Source organism: Oratosquilla oratoria, chromosome 7 (assembly GCF_046742065.1).
Source record: "Oratosquilla oratoria isolate Oo_2021 chromosome 7, ASM4674206v1, whole genome shotgun sequence".
In the NCBI taxonomy this organism is placed as follows: Eukaryota; Metazoa; Arthropoda; class Malacostraca; order Stomatopoda; family Squillidae; genus Oratosquilla; species Oratosquilla oratoria.
This window is the reverse complement of record NC_134783.1, coordinates 60,631,363-60,649,946: the sequence shown is the minus strand read 5'-3', so window position 1 is coordinate 60,649,946 and position 18,584 is coordinate 60,631,363. Positions and strand designations below refer to the sequence as shown.

Sequence of the window (18,584 nt, the reverse complement as noted above, 5' to 3'; positions counted from 1 at the left end):
AATATAAGCGCCTGTTCATCATTCTCCGCGTGGGCTATCAAACGTCACTTGTGTATCATTCTCCACGCAGAATTAGCAGAAATATACGTAGAACTTGATTTCTGGGACTATAAAACGGCCCTTGAGTATCATTCTCCGCTCTGAGCCTCATTCTGTGAAGGGCTACAAGCTGTGCATGAACCAACACAAATGCTAAAAAAAATATGAAGATGCAGACAGAACACATGAAACTGTTCTTACATTTGAAAACATGGAGGTTATCAAGCACTTAAAGTCTTGCAATTACCAAATGAAATGCATAAAACTACATTACAGTTATTTAAAACAAATATTATTTATTTCTCAATAAAACTACATTTCTAAAATGTCTTTACTCCTCTATCTTTATGCAGAACTATTTGAAGCCCTTGGTATATACAGAGGGATTATAGTTTTAAAAACTGACAGCAGAACTTCTGATAATTAAATTTATCTATTTTATCTATATTATTATTAATTATCAATTATTATTATTATCAATTATTATTATTATCAATTATTATTATTATTATTATCAATTATTATTATTATTAATTATTATTATCATTATTATCATTATCATTATTATTATTATTATTATTATTATTTCGCCCTAACGTCCGTTGCCAATATAGCTGGAGCCAAAACGGCTGCACTCACTGGTCCCACTTCGCGTCCACTGGTCATTGCAGATTACTTGGGAGCCACGGATATCCTGCAAGATAGATCTGGAAGAAACGACTAATGCTTATATCTCAATCTTCTCTCTCACTCTGTCTTCTTCCACCCCAACTCTCCCTTTCCGTCTGCATCTCCCAATGTCCACCTCCATCTCCCTCCCTCTCCACCTCTCCCAGTCTTTCCTTTCTCTTACTACATCTATCTGTATCTCCCCTCTCTCCTCCATTCCTATCCTCACTCCCTTTCCACCTCTACCTCCTCCCAACCCGCATGTGTGAAACAGCTGACTTGACTCGTGCCCGGCGCCCGCCGCCCACTTGAGTGAAGACCCTTAGTCGGCCAATACTGCATGGCAGCACGTACTCAATATTGCCCGACTCACTACGCTTACATCTGGGCGAGGCCCTCCGCGCACGTGACAAGTCGCAACAACGCATCAAAAGCAGACCAAATAAATGTGTGTTTAGAAAACGACCGCATTTTTGCAGTTTAACTTTTTCTAGCATTCTCGATTGTTCTTATGATGGTTTTCCCTTCAGGCGGATAAGCATAAACTAATTTTATATAATCTTCCATTCATTTCAACGTTTCGTCTTTAACCAGACATCAAGATTGTCTAATGACATATGATAAAGAACAATTGGTGTGATGGAAACAAATGATAAAACTGGAATGAAAACGTGATATTTACATCTAAATTTAATAATGAGGCAAGTAAAAGGTTGCATGCGTTTTATATGCGCCTCGTGCTGTCAGATCTTGCGGGTGGGGTAGGTGAGGAGTAGGAGGAGTGGGGAAGGGACACTTTCTCGGCCAGTGTTTCTTAACCTGGGTTCGATCGAACCCCAGGGGTTCGGTGAGTCAGTTTCCGGGGTTCGGCGCATTTCTGAAATTGTCTCTGAGAGGCAACAGCAAAAGTCACACTGATTTGCAGTTAATATTCATTATGAATTTGTTTTATGTGAAATTCATGTTTTGTTGGTTTTGTTCTTTGAGCACAGTGATTTCGTGTGCAAATGGTCCATGGTAAAATTTGTGCACTAATACAGTATATAGTTCCTATGTTTTGAATTTGAAGAAAAAAAAATTATTTTTCCAATTACGAAGGGTACGATGAACGCATGTATGAAACTTGCGGCGTTCAGTACCTCCAACAAGGTTAAGAACCACTGTCCTAGGCTATCTCGTTACCGGTCATTTTGTAACTAAGGATTTCGCTGCCTGGCACTTTTAACAAATATATTTTGTAATTAACTTTTTTAATCTGGTTCATTTATATGATGTTTTTAAAATTGGTTTTGTTATCAAGTCTGGTCAGGCAGCATTTGTTGAGATTTATTTTGCTTCATCCAACTACCAACTTTGGTTAGTCAACTAATTGCCTTTGCATTTGTCGAAATACATTATTTCTCCTCTGCTATCACCAATGCCTCGTTTAGTTACTTCGACAAGAACTGGAAATTAGTAGATGACCTAAATTATATTTATGATAAACACAAAACTAACAAGAATGGTTCAAAACACTGTGTGAAGGCCGTGATAATGAAAAAAATAGTATAGACTGTTGATAAGCATAATCACAGTGCAGTTGCATGAGTGAAATCAAAATTAGCGACAAATCAAATGAAAGTGAAGTTTGTTCCCACACAAGACCTCGGACTCGTATGTACCAATTTGAATGGATCTATTTCAGAATTGCCGTCAATCTCATCGATGAGTCGTAATTGTAGGCGTTGCAGACAATTAAAATATTTTCACTTCCTACTCAACATGAACGACATGGCTATTCTATGCAACACTGGCAACCGTTTCAAGTTTCTACAGTTTAGCAATGAATAAGATACCGAAAGAATATTATTGTTTGCAGACTTGGGTATTGATGACATCAAGAGCATAGAATTGAGCTGCTGGTGGGACTTTTAAGTACAGCCCAACGACATACTATCAACTTTACGCCATATTCAAGAAAATTACATTAGTGTTCCAAGAATGTCCGCCTTACTTCCTGATAAGACAAGTTTACTACGCAAGTAATACTACGCATAATACAGAGCACGACGCTATGATGATGGATTTTGAAAAAATAAACATTAATAGTTTGTTAGATACATCCCATAGTGTAGATTTTACATGTGTTCCACTTCTCACAAAATGTTTACAAACAAGTTGTTACAATAGGTTTGAAACAACGATACCACTATGATGATTTCAATTTAAAAGTGACATGCTTGTCTGCATTTGCTCTACTTCTAGTCGATGGTGTCGAGGGAGACTTTGAAGAATTAATTGATGATGACTTTCCACAAGAGCTTGTTTCATCTTTTGAAATCTATAATAATGGAGGAGCGAGAGATCATGGCTAACAAAGACGAATCAAGCCAGTCTTTCCTATTTATAGAACGTTCATGCGCGCCGCGAAATGGCGCACAAATAACTATACTGATGGATTTCACAATACACACAAAAAAAAGGGTAAATAATGTCCATCCTATCATATGGTCCCTCATTACTGCTGTAAAAAGAGAAGAGGCTCTCAGTACAACATGAACTGCCCGTTTCAACCGTGGAGACACGGTAAATACTAGTGGTGGGCAGCTACCGGTAAGATTACCGGTTTTATCGGTAACAGCCTTGACGGTAGCTTACCGGCAATAATTCTGCTACCGTTAAGGTTCCGTTAACCGATAAGCTCGGGGAGCGGTAAGCACGTCTCGGCTTGGTGGTACTGAGTGACGGTAGTGGTGGGCAGCTACCGGTAGTTACGGGTTTTATCAGTAACAACCTTGACGGTAGCTTACCAGCAAAAAATCTGCTACCGTTTAGGCTCCGTTAACCGATAAGCTATCCCATAATACTCAGAGAGCGGTAAGCACGTTTCGGCTTGGTGGTACTGAGTGACAGTACTGACGGCCCTACGTAGGATGAAAATTAACAGGAACGTATTCAACGTGCTAGATCGTCCTGCTCCCTTCTCGGCCCACAGATGCACAATACGAAATGTACGTATTCGAATATGAAAATTAACAGACGTGCTAGATCGTTTTGTTCGCATCTCGGCCCGCAGAGGTTCAGTGCAAAATGTACGTATTCGATTAGTCAGCCTATGTGATCTAGAAATGAAGAGGTGGTCAAACTACTCGAAAACTTTTCAGTCTGCCTGGTTAAAGGATCCCCTGTTTAAAAAATGGTTAGCGGAAGTGAAAGAGGATGGAAATAAGGCACGTTGTAAAGTTTGTAGAACGGACATGAAAGCTCACAGAACGGGGAGATTGGAGAGACACTGTTTCCACACTTACCAGATCTTCATATTTAACTTTATATTTAATGTTTATTAATATATGCATATTTACATAAATGTACGCAGTTGCTCATGAAAGACACCATCTGCATATTACAATCTATTTGTACTGTACTTGTATTGGAGTTAATCACAAACAAGTTCACAAATACACTTATCAGACTCGCACGAGTGATGACTGACAAGGATATATATATATAAGCTATGGGTTGGGGCAGGGAATACAGTATACCACAACAGACTCACGGAAAGCAGAGACAAGAATAAGCGGGCAGAGACGATCAAAGATTCTGGTGGATTAACACTGTGCCCATTGAAGTGGCCTCTACGACGCAAGGTAACGTGTTATTCAAAAATCATATTTTGTTAGTGATACGCATGTAATTATTATTCGCGTAGTCTTAAGTAACTAATATTTGCGAGCCTTACCCTAGATTGGTGGAGGTGGCGCGCGCTGGCGATTCCGGTGGGCATGTATCCAAATGGATACACAGAATAGAAAATTAAAATAAAATATATGCGTGTGTTTTTTGTCCATTTAAAAGGTACTATAATATAGATATAGGGATCGTTAGAGTCCTGCTAATACAAAATTAACGTAATTCCAATATAAAAAATGACAACTATGAACAATTGAAAAAAACTTTGACAGAAATTCAAAGGGTTGAGATTGTGTTCCTGAGCCTAATATAAGAGGAACTTGGTAAAAAAAACATTATGGAAATGACCTACATATGTCAATTCATCTCGCACAAAACCTTTAAAACCTCAATTGTACAAAAAAGCTTTGTCCTGACTAAATGAAAAATGGGTGATTTTGGAAATGAATTTTTATGTGTAATGTGTAAAAATGGTGCATGTAATTATTTTTCTTTTATGAAATTGTGTTTCTGTGAAAAATATATTCTTTGTATGAAATTGCACTTACATAGAGACGGAAGTGGAGTGTGAGAGGGGGAGGGGGGGATTGGTGCGTAGGCCTATGCACTGAGGGAGAGGAGGTAATGCTGTGACCTTACACGCACCCCCTCCCTACTCCCCGCCCACGAGAGTTGGAGTAACGACTCGGAGCGCAGGATTTTTATAGTGACGACGTTACAAAACTTGTGACTACACACCATAGTAGGATGAAATTTGTTTAGATTTAAGTCATAAAGGCGACTCGAACTTGGGACGTCACTACTACCTCACGAGTCTTTTACCGGTAAATTACCGGTAATTCCGGTAACGGCATTGTTGTTTACCGGTAATTCCGGTATTGAAATTAGCGGTATTTGCCCAGCACTAGTAAATACAGATACCACCGATCAACGTACACGAAGACCGTTAGAACAGCATGACCCTTCAAACAAACTCTGATATCTTCGAGGAATTGCTCACAGCCTAAAACAATTTTAACTCATCTTTTAAATAACTTGATATTTCACTTTAATATTTTATGAAAATATATTTTTTGCATAATTTGCCTGGTTTGGATTCTACTTCATTATTATATAATATGGTTTTATCTGGATGATGAACTAAATAACACTTACATACTATGGTTTTATTAGGAAAACAAACGTATTTTATGAGTTAACATTAATCAATGTCTCTATTAATTTCTTGGTTATGGTGTAAATCGGGATGTTGTTTTATAGTAATTTGCTGATGGAATGCCATGCCGCTATATCGAGTATGGCCAATGCAGATGCTGAGGCGTGCAGTCGCATTGTTATTCATACACTACGCTGGCTCTAGGTCAGTTCTTAACTTGGGGTGCTTATATCCTCAAGGGATGCGAAACCTTAAACCTGGAGGTACGAGACATGATAGCCAGCGCAATGGTACTGTATACATACCATCAGAAAGCAAAGCAAGGTTGGTATCACTATTCATTTTCCTGTGTTAACATTGTATTTGTATTGGATGGGGGTACGAGACATTTTTCTGAGACATAAGGGGTACTAAGGGCAATGAAATAGATTAAGAACCACTGCCTTAGATGTAGTGTTAGCTCGCCTGAAAAGGTTTTTGTCCATAATCAGAGAAGTTCTGGGGGTTTTGTAGTAACGGAGGACTGCTCTCATTTGTAGGATGGCAATTCTAAAAAGGGACCTCTGTAGCGCAAGCAACGAATTCCTCCAATATCTCCACTTCCTTCAGGGCGAGAATTGTGTGCGCGCGCGCGTGTATATATATATGTATATATATATATATGTATATATATATTTTTTTTTCTAAAGATACATACATGTTTATAAATACAAAAAGTTACAAAATATGAAATACTAGGAGAGATGGTGATGCAAGAGTGCTGCCGGACTTTTCATTTTCGTGGCGCGACGTGGGATGCCCCGAAAAGTTCCAAATGTCCGCACATATTTTGCTGTATGTTGATATTTGGCATATGGTTTTTGATCAAAACTGCCTCCAAACATTTTAATTTTCTTTTGTCGTTGGTCTTTGAAATTATGACTGTGTTTTCGTTTAATTGGTCTCGTGATATGATAGTGTTGTGTGTTTTTGTGATGTGATTTTTGATAGCGCCGTTTTGCATGTGAAATGTCAGTCTTTGTGTTTTTTTTTTTTTTTTTTTTTTTTTTTTTTTTTATCAATAGCGTAATTGTCTTGGTTGCGGCAGTATAAGGAAAGATGTACTTTACCATCCTTGTTCTTAGGTTTGATGTTCCGGTGAATAATTCTGTTTAAAACATGTCTATATCAAGGTCACCAACCCTGGTCTCTGTCTTAATGGGGGGTATTGAGTGTTCTCACTGCTCAAGCTGGACCTCCATCTAGCCTGAGATGAACAAAGCCACTAAATTTCTTATGAATAACGGAACGGGCATTCTAACCCGGATTGCCAGCATCATATATATATATAACCCAGTAGTAGGCGCCCAAATGTTCACAGCATATAAGGAAGACACGAAGATCATAAATAGAATTATTCGCCGGAACATCAAACATAAGAACGAGAATGACAAAGTACATCTGTCCATATATTCCCGCAAAAAAAAAAAAAAAAAAAAAAAAAAAAAAAAAAAAACACTTTTCGTCCGCGAAGGTCCCGCTTGCACCAATGTGGTGTACAAATTTACTTGCCCCTTTGAGGACTGTATGCTTCTTGTCTGCCATATTGCCCGAACGAGAACGACTTTATCAAGAAGAATGTCCTCTCATTTGTCTTGTGGAAGGCCCAAACTACACCTAGATATACACATCTACCTATCTCTACAAAAAATACTGGAAGACACTATAATTCTTGTCCAGACTCCTCTTTCTCGAAGCAATGTTCATTAGACACGAAACCCTTTATCAACCGGAAAGTGGAAGCCCTTCTACCATACTCCCAAGCATGAAGCCCCTCCCTAGGACATGTACCCACCTCTCACATAACACTCCTTCCAGGTCCACCGACAACCAAGTTCCTCTCCGGCGATCCACCTGAATCATGGAGAGGCAGACAGTTGAACCCTAGCGGACATTTGGACCGAAGTGAGACAAATTCCCTGGTCGTTCTCAGTATGTGTACATGTGTGTGTGTATATATATATATATATATATATATATATATATACATATATATATATATATATAAATATATATATACATATAAATATATATATATATAATATATATATATATATATATATATATATATATATACATATATATATATGCGTGTGTGTATGTATATATACACACATATATGAAGGGATTTTGGCAGTAATCTCACATCCATGCCAACTGGTTTATGGTGAGAGAAGTGGAATTGGGCAGGTAGGTTAGTGCGAACGGCTGACGAGCAATGGAGCACGTGTGTTACAGAGTGGGCGCCGCGAGATGGGAAGTGTGGAAGAGGGAGACCAGACCGCAGGTGGAGAGACGAGATTGAGAAGTTTGTAGAAGTGACACTGCAGAGGCTGGCGCGGTCGTGTGAATCATGGAATGCTATGAAGGAGGCCTCTGTTCAGCAGTGGACTCGGGAGGGCTGAATTGATTGACTGATAAGTGTATATATAATCTAGATCTCCTCACTGCCCTCACCTTCCTCTTGGTCCTGGTGTAATCCCCGGCCGCCTTTAATCTGTTCACGGAACCGTCCTACGAATGTGTTTGCTCCCGAAGTCCTTTGCACCTGTAGGCGGCTCCCTTGTCACTCCCTTCTGCCCGGCGCGGCGCCAGACCCTCTCTTCCTCCCCCGTGGCGCCTCCAGAGGGCGGCGCCCGAGCTCATCTCCATGAACTCCTTCCTATTCTATCCACCTCCGTGGAGATGGAGGATGCTGGCGGCAGCAGCAGGATAGACGAAATACGAATAAAGAGCCTCTGTTCTCAGACTCTTCCTCCTCACACCGCCTGTGGGTTCCCCCGCCAGAATTGATCGTTAACTCGCCACGGCTCCCTCTCCCTTCCCTCCTCCCCAAACTCCCACATCCCAAAGACAACTGCATCGCGAGCTCCCACTTCTCGCCTGTCCATGCGGGAGGGTGCAGGGGGGGAAAGGAGGGGGAGGGGGAGGGGAACAGGGAGAGGGAGGGGGATGGGGACAGGGAGAGGGAGGGGAAGGAAAGGAGGTAGGGAGATGACCACACAAGTACCACCATATGCACACTTGACCGCATCACGGAAGTCGTGACCGAATCGCTGATGAAGAAAGTTTTCGATTCAAATCGCCCTCCACGATACTGATCAATTCCGCTGCCCGGAACGAACAGTAACACGTCTCTAATCTAGCTTTATAACACCGACAATGGTATACAAAGCAGACTCGCACCCCGCCCAGCTGATCGCGGGTGGACACACACACGCGCACGCTCACTCACACACACACACACACACACACACACACACACACACACACACAGTCAGAAGCGTGCGAGTGTTGAGTGGAATCGATGTAGCTGCAGTTGCAGCGAGATGGATGGAAGAGGGCGCGGGTGGGAGAGGAGAAAGGGATGAGGGGGGAAGGTGAGGAAGTGGAAGAGGGGAAGGGGATGGGGGGAGGTGAGGAAGTAGAAATGGGAAAAAAAAAGAGGAGGGGAGAGGGCGAGTGATGGAGAGGAGAGGAGAGGGGATAGAGAGGGAAAAGAAGAGGAAATAGAGGAAAAGGAGGAGAGTGTTGGACGTTGAAGAGGAGAAATAGGAACACGAGAAAGAAATGGAAGAGGAGGAGGACTAGGACTTGAAGGAGGAGAAAATCAGGAGGAGGAACAGAGGTAAAAGGAAGACGAACAAAATGAGCAAGAACTGAGGAAGGGTGTGGGGGAGGAGGAGGAGGGGTGTGGGGGGAGGAGGGGTGTGGGTGCGGAGGAGGAGGCGGGGTGTGGGTGAGGAGGAGGAAGAGGGGTGTGGGTGAGGAGGAGGAGGGGTGTGGGTGAGGAGGAAGAGGGGTGTGGGTGAGGAGGAGGAGGGGTGTGGGTGAGGAGGAGGAGGAGGGTGGGTGAGGAGGAGGGGAGGAGGAGGGTTGTGGGTGAGGAGGAGGAGGAGGGGTGTGGGTGAGGAGGGGTGTGGGTGAGGAGGGGTGTGGGTGAGGAGGAGGAAGAGGGGTGTGGGTGAGGAGGAGGAGGGGTGTGGGTGAGGAGGAGGAGGGGTGTGGGTGAGGAGGAGGAGGAGGGGTGTGGGTGAGGAGGAGGAGGAGGGGTGTGGGTGAGGAGGAGGAGGAGGGGTGTGGGGGAGGAGGAGGAGGGGTGTGAGGGAGGAGGAGGAGGAGGGTGTGGGGGAGGAGGTGGAGGGGCAAAATTAGCGAGGTGAGGAAGATGAGGGTGAAGATGAAGAGGAGGAGGAAGGTGGGAAGGGAGAAGAGTCTTCGAAGAGTAAGGCGAGGAAGGGGAGGAGGGAGAAGTAGTGGAAGGTGAGGATGGAGGAGAGGAGGAAATGAGGAGGAAGAGGAGGATGGTGAGGTTGAGGAAGATAATTAAGAGGAAGGTGAAGTTGTGAAAGATAATGAGGAGAACGAGGAGATGGAGGAGTCCGGGACGAAAGAGGAGGAGGCTGAAGAGGACGATGAGTGCATGGAGGAGGGGGAGGGGGACGAAGACGAAAAGGAGGGAATGCAGGGTGAGGATCACGAGGAGGAGGCAAGAAGAGAGAGAGGAGAGAGAGTAAGAAGGGTGGAGGAGAAGAGAGGAGAGGAGAGGTGGTACTCGTGGTGACGAAGGAGTGGGAGGAGGAAGAGAGAGAGAGGATGTGGGGGAGTGGGGGGGTTGTAGAGTAGCAGGAGGTAAGTGCAGAAGACATGGGGGGGGGAGACGGAGAGTGAGAGGAGGGTGAGCAGGTTACAAAGGATTACAAAGGCGGAGCATGCCGACAGGAGACCTTTTGGTCCATACCTAGGTCGGATGCGAAAACATACTAATAAATGAACAAAAACTATAATAATGTAAATAACAAATAAAATACATAAATAAATGCATGAATAAAATACATAAATAAATGCACAGTAAAATACATAGATAAATGCATAGCAGTGAGCAAAGGGTGAAGTAAGATGGTGAGTAGGTGAGGGAAGGCGAAGAGGGAACTAAAGGAAGAGGAAGAGGAGGAAGAAGAGGAGGAGGAGGAGGGTGAGGGCAAGGAGGTGGACAGTAAGTAGGAAGCAAAGGATAAGGAGGCAGAAGACGAGAAGAAGGCAAGGCGGGGGAAGAGGAGGGGAGGGGGGCATGGTAAGGGTAAGGAGAACGAGAATGACAATGAGGAGGATAAGGAAGGGGGGGAGGAGGAGGAAGAGGAGGAGGCCTTCCTCCCAGTGCCTTCCGTCGCCCTTTTGTCATGAAGACTTCCTTTGTCTCGCCGAGCAACAATGACCTCCTTGCCTACGTCAGTCTGCTGAAGGCTAGGATGACAAGAAAGTATACGCTGTGGGGTCGACTACGAATCACGACAGACTCGCGTCGAGCGACCCGTCTGCCTTGCCAGACAGCGATTGTCTGCCTGTCTATATTTACCTAATTGTAGTATACAGGAGAGCAGCAACGTTCGTGGGTCCTGTCTGTTGGTTTCCAAATATCATACCTGGCTACAATTTCACATACGGTTCCAATTTGATCTATATTTCCTTATTCACTAATTATTTTACTTAGCTTTGATTCCATATGTTGTTCCAGCTTCAGCTATATAACCTAAGCTGTTTGGACAACTATTCTACACATCCTTTAGAAATTTTGTATTTTTTCAACTGGTTCTCATGCCTTCCCATTCCTAACCAAAATATCTCTTCTACCAATACAGTTTATCCCCAATTAGTGACCTAACACTGTTATTGTGGTGTACGTGCGTGCTAAAGGCATTGTACAATAACTGCCATGCATTGTACTTGTGAGTAGATTGGGAAACACATGCTTTCCCCTTTTGTATATAAAAATATGAAATTTATTTATATTAACTTATTAAAATTATTGTACTGACTACTGCACTTCCACGTGATCGTGTATGCATTTCCCGCTAACCCAAAGCGGCGTCAGTTGCTCTCCTCCGAAGTGCACGTAATACATTAGCCACCTTCGTACCTGTCATGACGTCACCTCTTTCTTTTCAATCTTTAGCAGATAGAATGCTTTTAGTCTCTCCTTGTATGGCTTATCTGTCAGGCTGGGATAGCTTGGATTGCCCTTTGTATCTTCTAAATTTTTGCTTGTATCTTTCACTGTGTTAAACCCATACCAATGATGCATATTCCTGTAATGGGCAGATTAGGGTTCTGATGATTTTTTTTCGATCTCTTGATTCATACATTGAAAAGCCATTTCAATGACTCACATAATGTGGCTCTCCCACAATCATTGTCCCATGATTTTTTTATTTTATTTTATTTATCTATTTATTTATCTATTTTATCAACACTCCCAAATCTTTCTCCACCTTTATCTTTGTAATGGATTCACTTTACAATAATTCACGGATGGTCTTTTTGTGCCCACTTCAAAAAATTTGACTTTTTTTTGGGGGGGGGAGGGGGGTAATGATGTTAATGTTCCATTCTTGGCTCCATGCAAAGTATCTAGATCTTTTTTCGCAACAGCCAACAATCCTCATTCTTTTATCTCACTTTTTTCCATCATCTGCAAACATGCTGACATAGTTTGTACTTTCCATCATGTTATATATAAACGAGACACATTCTAGGTGCTAGCTTTGGAACTCCACTGGTCACTCTTGTTCATCCTAATGCCTTATTCTTTATTACTCTCATGTACCTGCACTTCAGAAAATATTTCATCCATTCAAGTTATCCACCTTAGTCCTACAAGATACTTCAGTTCCCATACAAGTAAATTGTGAAGTACTTTACCAAACCCTTCTCAAGACCAGGGTACATACAGTCCACCCAGCCCTCCCTCTCTTGCAATCACTTTTGGATAAGATTATTACGAGTAGGTTCAACAACCATGATATTCAGATCTAAAGCCAAATTGACTGTCAATGAGTTAATCTCTTCAAGATATCAGACACACTGATCTTTCAAAATCCATTCACATAATTTCACTGATATGCTGGTCAGACACTGGACTGTAATTCAGTGAAGTCTCCTCTCTTCTGTGAATTGGAACCACATTAACCAATTATAGGCCATTATTGATTCATGAACACACAATTACACTATGAATATTGTCTGCCAGTTGTTCCCTACATTCTTTGAGTGTCCAGTTTAAGATACGACCAGGTCCTGAGGTTTTCCTCATATCTAATGATTTCAAAAGATCAAGCATTTCTCTAACTTTACAATTCCTAAACCCAAAGAGAAGCCTAGAGAAGTGTGGGAGGTGGTGAAGGATAGAGTGGAGGTAGGGATGGAGGAATGGGGTTGTTTCAAGGAGGGAGTAACAAGGTGTACAAAGATAATGTGTGGAACAAGGAGGATGGGAGGGAACAGAAGGAAGGAGAGTGAGCATCGGGATGATGCAGTGAAGAAGGTAGTAGAAGAGAAGAAGAGAGCATTCATGGACTGGTTGCAAGCTAGGACAAAAGAAATATATGAGAGCTAAAAAAAAAAGAGAGAAGAAAACATAAAAAGGAGAGCAGATGGGGAGGAGTATGACAGAAAATTTTTATAGTAATAAAAAGATGTTTTGGAAGGGAGTTAAGGAAGGGGAGGCAAATCAAGTAGAGAAGAAAAGGTAAAAGGTGCAGATGGAGAGATGATAATGGAGGAGGTGGTAAGGGGAAGATGGGCAGAGTATTTTAAGGAGCTGCTAAATGTGGAGGATAGGGAGTGGCAGTAGAAAAGGGAGTAAGAAAATGACAGTGATGGGTGAGGAAAATTGAGAAATAAGAAAAGATGAAGTCCAAGTAATTATCAAAATGATGAGAGCAGTTAACGCACCTGGGTTAGATGGGTGTCATGCGGAGTGTCTGAAGAAGGGAGATACAGTAATAGTGGACTAGCTAGCAAGGTTGTTTAATATGTGTCTAAGGGAGAGTAGAGTGATGGAGGACTGGAGGAGTGCCTGTATATGTTCGCTTTACAAAGGAAAAGGGGGCAAATGTGAGTAGTAGTTTCAGAGGGATCAGTTTGTTGAGTGTAATTGGGAAGGTTTATACATACATACATATACCAAGGCTTTTTCCCCCTTCCAAGGGAGGTAGCCACAAAAGGAAAGGCATAAAAACACTCCCACCCATTTCATCCCTAAATACACTCCACACCCCTCCCACCCTTCCTCTCATCTGAGCACCTCCTGGATGACGGGTCATCCCTGAACCCTGCCCACCGCCCTGGGTCAGAAGCAGTGTCGCAAGACACAGTACATCCACAGCAAGGCCGCTTCATTTAATCGGCGACCCCCCCTCTCCGTCCCCCTTTGCATATAAGGAGAGGACGGGGAGAAATCCCTTCGGGCTGCGTCAAAATTTACTCACACATACTACCCCACCCCCCACCCCCCCGCCTATTCCTCCTCATGTCGAAGGGGAAGGTTTATGGGAGGGTTTTAATTGACAAGATTAGGAAAGAAAGAAGTATTAATTGATAAAAAAGATATGTGAGAATGCTCTAGCAAAAGTTAAGGCTATTTTATGGGCCTTTATGGATTTGGAAAAGGCTTATGACAGGGTAGAGAGGAGGTACTATGAGAAGTGTTGCAGATATAGGATTGGGAGAAAGCTTTTAAAGGCAGCCAAAAGTTCTTGTGACAGTAATACAGCCTATTACATTTGGAAATAGAGCAAGTAGTTTGAGGTAAAGGTGCGACTGCAACAGGGATGTGTCATGTCACTGTGGTTGTTCAATGTGTACATGGATGGGATGGTGTGAGAGGTAAAGGCGAGGGTAATGGGCAGGGGACTGGAGATGGTTAAAGAAAATGGAAAAAAGTGGGGGGTGAGCCAGTTGTTCTTTGCTGACAACAATGTGTTTATGGCACGGTCAGAGGGGGGATTAAGGATGTCAGTCTGTTTCAGACATTATTATTATTATTTTTTTTTTTAGCTAGGGGGCTTTTTTTTATACTGAAAGTCATGCTCATCATTGTAGTCACTCTGACCAAGTTTCACTGAAGTTCATCAATAGATACTGTACTTGGAAAAAAAAAAAATTGCAAAAATAGTCAATATTCAAATTGCTACTAGTCCCCAATTATTTTGGCTTATGCTTTGGCATTTGTTTCTAAGGAAATATTGGGCATGGTTGTAATTATCAACATATTAACCATGTATAGGTTCAGTGTTTATTTTTTGCTCTACTAATATATTTACCCTGACACATATTTTTAACTGTTTATAACATAAACCTTCTAAAAATTCCAATATTCAACACATAAAAACATAATTGAAAATGTAGAACAAAGTGTCAAATAGATAAAAAAAAAAAAAAATTGTCAGAGTAGTAGTTTGAGTGACATTACTGGTATTCTAGAACACTTCTCATAACATTACGCATTAGTAAAGCTCTCCATACCACTCTCCATCACAACCTTACAAAGTATGTAACAAACATGCACAATAATACCAAAAGATGGCTGGCCAATTATTTGGCAATTAGAAATGTCTATGTGTCATATAATGGCCAATCATCACACACCAGAAATGTTAAGAACATAATACCACAGGGTTCAGTTCTATATAATCTTGTTTTAATTAGAGTTGTTTACTTACCCTTGTTGGGACTTTTGCTGTCAGCACAAACAGACGGCATGATGCAAAGGCCTGAAATGGAGACAAAGTCCAAAATAAATACCAAAACTTTGAGCAATTTTTGTTTCAAACTTGTTCCCTATATAAAACACAGGGAATGTATCTATTAAAATAATATGAAGAATCAGTATGTGCTGGCTTTTGTAATTTTCTTTCAACCCCTTCAGCAATGAGATCCTGCCTTAAGTTGGGCATTAGCTAAAACAAAATCAATTTGTGATTGTGACAAGATGATTACAATAGTCTTATCCTTTCAGCATTAAGGTCCTACCCAAACTTCATGAAAGATTGCCAGGCATTACAGCCATGACAAAATATAACTAAGATAATCCCTCCCACATCCAAACTAATTGAGCTACAACGTATTCATATTTTGGGTGTATTCAGATAGGTGAGTTAACCCCCTACCCCATCTGAACTCCACCACTCCAATACTAAATTTTCAATTTTTAAGGAATAAAAGTGGCATACGATGCACATAAGTCCTATAATAATGAACGAGGCTTGGATATGGAAAGAATCACTGTGCCACATCCACACAAGTAACTAACATAACTGTACAAATGGAAGCACAAGGAGATGCGACATGATCTGTATAATAGGGAGAGGGGATGGGTGTCATTGCACCAGATCCCTTGTTTTGTCCAGTTTGTCACATTGGAGACTTGCATGGGCACACCCAGAGGAACACAAGATTAATGCAGCCACAAATTGGTAGCACGAGCCATAATATCTGCCATCCCATTGTCAAGTTTGTCACATGTTGGCACTATGTGTAGACATGCCCTTACCCAGAGCTGGGTGCGTTCCTCGGTGCATTCCGCTTTAGTCTGGCCATGGTTAGTGCTCCCAAAATATTAAAGCTTACAAGACAGGTTCATACCAAAATAAAAGTCCGGTAGGCCACATACTATACCAAAGAAAAATTTCGTAGGCCACATACTGTACCGGCACATATATTGCTTTAATAGTTTGGGAGCGCTAACCATGGCTAAACTAAAGTGGAACGCACTGAGGAACACAACTAGGAATGTGCCCAGCTCTGCCCTTAGCATACTTGAGACAGCCTTAACCCCTTTAACATGGAGGTCCTACCTTAAATTGAATTAACTTGTTTGATGTTATCCAGGAACAAAATATGTTGAAAAAAGCCATTATATCTAAGTGACTGAGATACTTTAAATTCCATCACCACAAGGTTTTCCCAATTATCCTCTGGCACTAGCCAGAATAAAATCTGTATTGGTGCTATCATTGCAAAGGAATTAATCATCAGCACCTTATTTTCTACTGTACATGTAAGCGTAACCAGCTACCCTTCTAACTCAACCTATACCTGAATGATGTGGAAACCATAGCTACAGTTGACTCATTCACCAAGACAATGTTCTCCAGATTTTATTTAGCTTTAAGAACATCTTCATTACCCAATCAATGATGATGGATTGCATTTGAGCCAAGGTGTTTTTTGATGGATAACTGAAATCTTATCAGCATTCAGCATGGAAGTTTTTCAAATTCTTTAATGCCCTTTTCTCTTCTTTGTTGGAGGATGGGGGGGTGGAGGTGGCATTTGTGTCTAGTTTCTTTTCACACTCTTTTTTTAAATTGATCATTTTCTGGGGTTGTGGATCTGAAACTTGTTTTTGAGAAGTGTCTCTTTATGACACTACATTGCTGGTTTGATGGAATTTTTCCTTGGGTTGTTGGAAGACAACAACCACCCCCCCTCTCCATCCCTTCATGAAGTGTATAATGGTGATGAGACGGGTTCCTTTTGGCATTCAATGCCTACAAATAATCAGAGGAGGAAAGGCAAAGCAACTGTAAGGGGTAAAAAATTTAATAATGAGTGTCTCTCAATGATTGTCTGTGCCAGTGCTAGAAGTAACCACCATCTCAGCCATAATTAGTGATTTACCAGTGCACTACTTTGCCTCAGCAAAGGCATAGTTTACTTCTGTAATATTCCTTGAGTGGTTCAAAAAATATTTTGTGCCAGCTGCACGCGAGTACCAGATTCACAGTTTGAAAATTGCACCAAGGGATGTGAAAGCACTCCTTATTTTGGATAACGTCCCAGCCTATCCCAGTGAAAGTACGCTTGTTAGTAATGATGGTCACATTCATGTGATGCATATGTCTCCTAATACAACATCAGTGATACTGCCTATGGGTCAGGGCATAATTTCAGCACTGAAAAGGAGTTACATCACACAATATCTTGACAAGGTGTTAGTCATCCTGCAAGAAGACGACAAAACTGAGGACATATAGGGGCTAGAACTCTCGCCAATAACAAGGCTTACAATATTGCTCACTTTATACTCTTCATGTACCAATAATATATAAACAGGCCTTCATTACTCACCAAGACTCTGTTCTCTGTTTTGTCTCCCTTGGTCTCAACTTTCACAAGGACCTTCAAAGTCAATTTCACTTTGCGGCCCAGACACTGGCGGATGGAATCTGTGACAAAAGACAAAAGTACCATTAGAAATATAAGGGACTAAAAAAAAAAAAAAAAAAAATGCACACCATATAACAAATCTACTTCAAATTCCATGAACACAATTTGTTGATGCATTATAGCCAAAAAGCAACAAGACTTCAGAGGTGTTACATGCCACAAAATTCACTCCTTATAACCAACATAAATTATGGGATTTTCCATTCCATGGTTCATATGGATAAAACAATATACTTTGTTGGTTTGCTTCTTCTATTATGCTCCTTGCAATCTAGTGTTGTATATCAACTTGTTACCACTCTTATCAACCTCACAGACATGCCAAAATTCAAACTACCTCATGTATCCATGTCACCTCTTTTACTTGTTGGGTCATTGTCCTCTGCCCTATTCAACATGGTATTACCCTATGAATCTACCTTGTTACTTCCCACTCCTTCCAATTGACCTCATTGCAATGAAAACTTCCCACAAAGACTACAATGTTAATTTGTTTATTATATACATTTTTTCAAGTTGTGTCCAACCACATTCCCTGAAAGAGATACACTGATGGACTTAGTAAAGCAATGCTGGAGGAGTGGTCAAGGAGACTAAACAGATACTTGTTAGTACTTGTTGGAAGATCCTATAAAACTTCTGGATTTATAAGAGTACTGAATTGTCAGAGATTTATTTAAAAAAAACTGGAACATATAGGAGGGATACAAGGGAACCTACTAAAATGGTTGGAGGACTTCCTGATTGGTAGAAAGATAAGAGTAGTACTCTGAGAAAAATATTCAGGTTGGAAGGTGATCAGTGGAGTTCCGCAAGGATCTGTATTGGCTCCAATAATGTTTGCTATTTATGTGAATGACATGGATGATGATGTGCAATGTTACATGAGCTTCTTTGCAGAGGAAGCTAAATTGTTAAGGAAAGTAAAAACCAAAACGGAGTGCAAAGCACTACAAGATGACCTGAATAAGGTATGGAAGGAGTCAGAAATGGGAAGTGGACT

The 18,584-nt window shown here is 41.4% G+C and overlaps 1 protein-coding gene across 21 annotated transcripts in view; it reads right to left on the bottom strand.

The window, feature by feature from the left end:
* Nucleotides 1–18,584, bottom strand: part of LOC143027176 (F-actin-uncapping protein LRRC16A-like) — a 165,291-nt gene that overhangs the window by 137,077 nt on the left and 9,630 nt on the right. For all 21 annotated transcript variants that reach the window (XR_012966577.1, XM_076188294.1, XM_076188299.1 and 18 more), the window contains exons 2-3: nucleotides 17,483–17,580; nucleotides 15,073–15,123 (exon numbers count right to left, since the gene is read on the bottom strand). Coding sequence is in view for 20 of the 21 variants with exons in the window: in XM_076188294.1 (XP_076044409.1) it covers nucleotides 15,073–15,123; nucleotides 17,483–17,580 (149 nt within the window). In the remaining variant the exon portion in view is untranslated. The remainder of the gene's footprint in view (nucleotides 1–15,072; nucleotides 15,124–17,482; nucleotides 17,581–18,584) is intronic.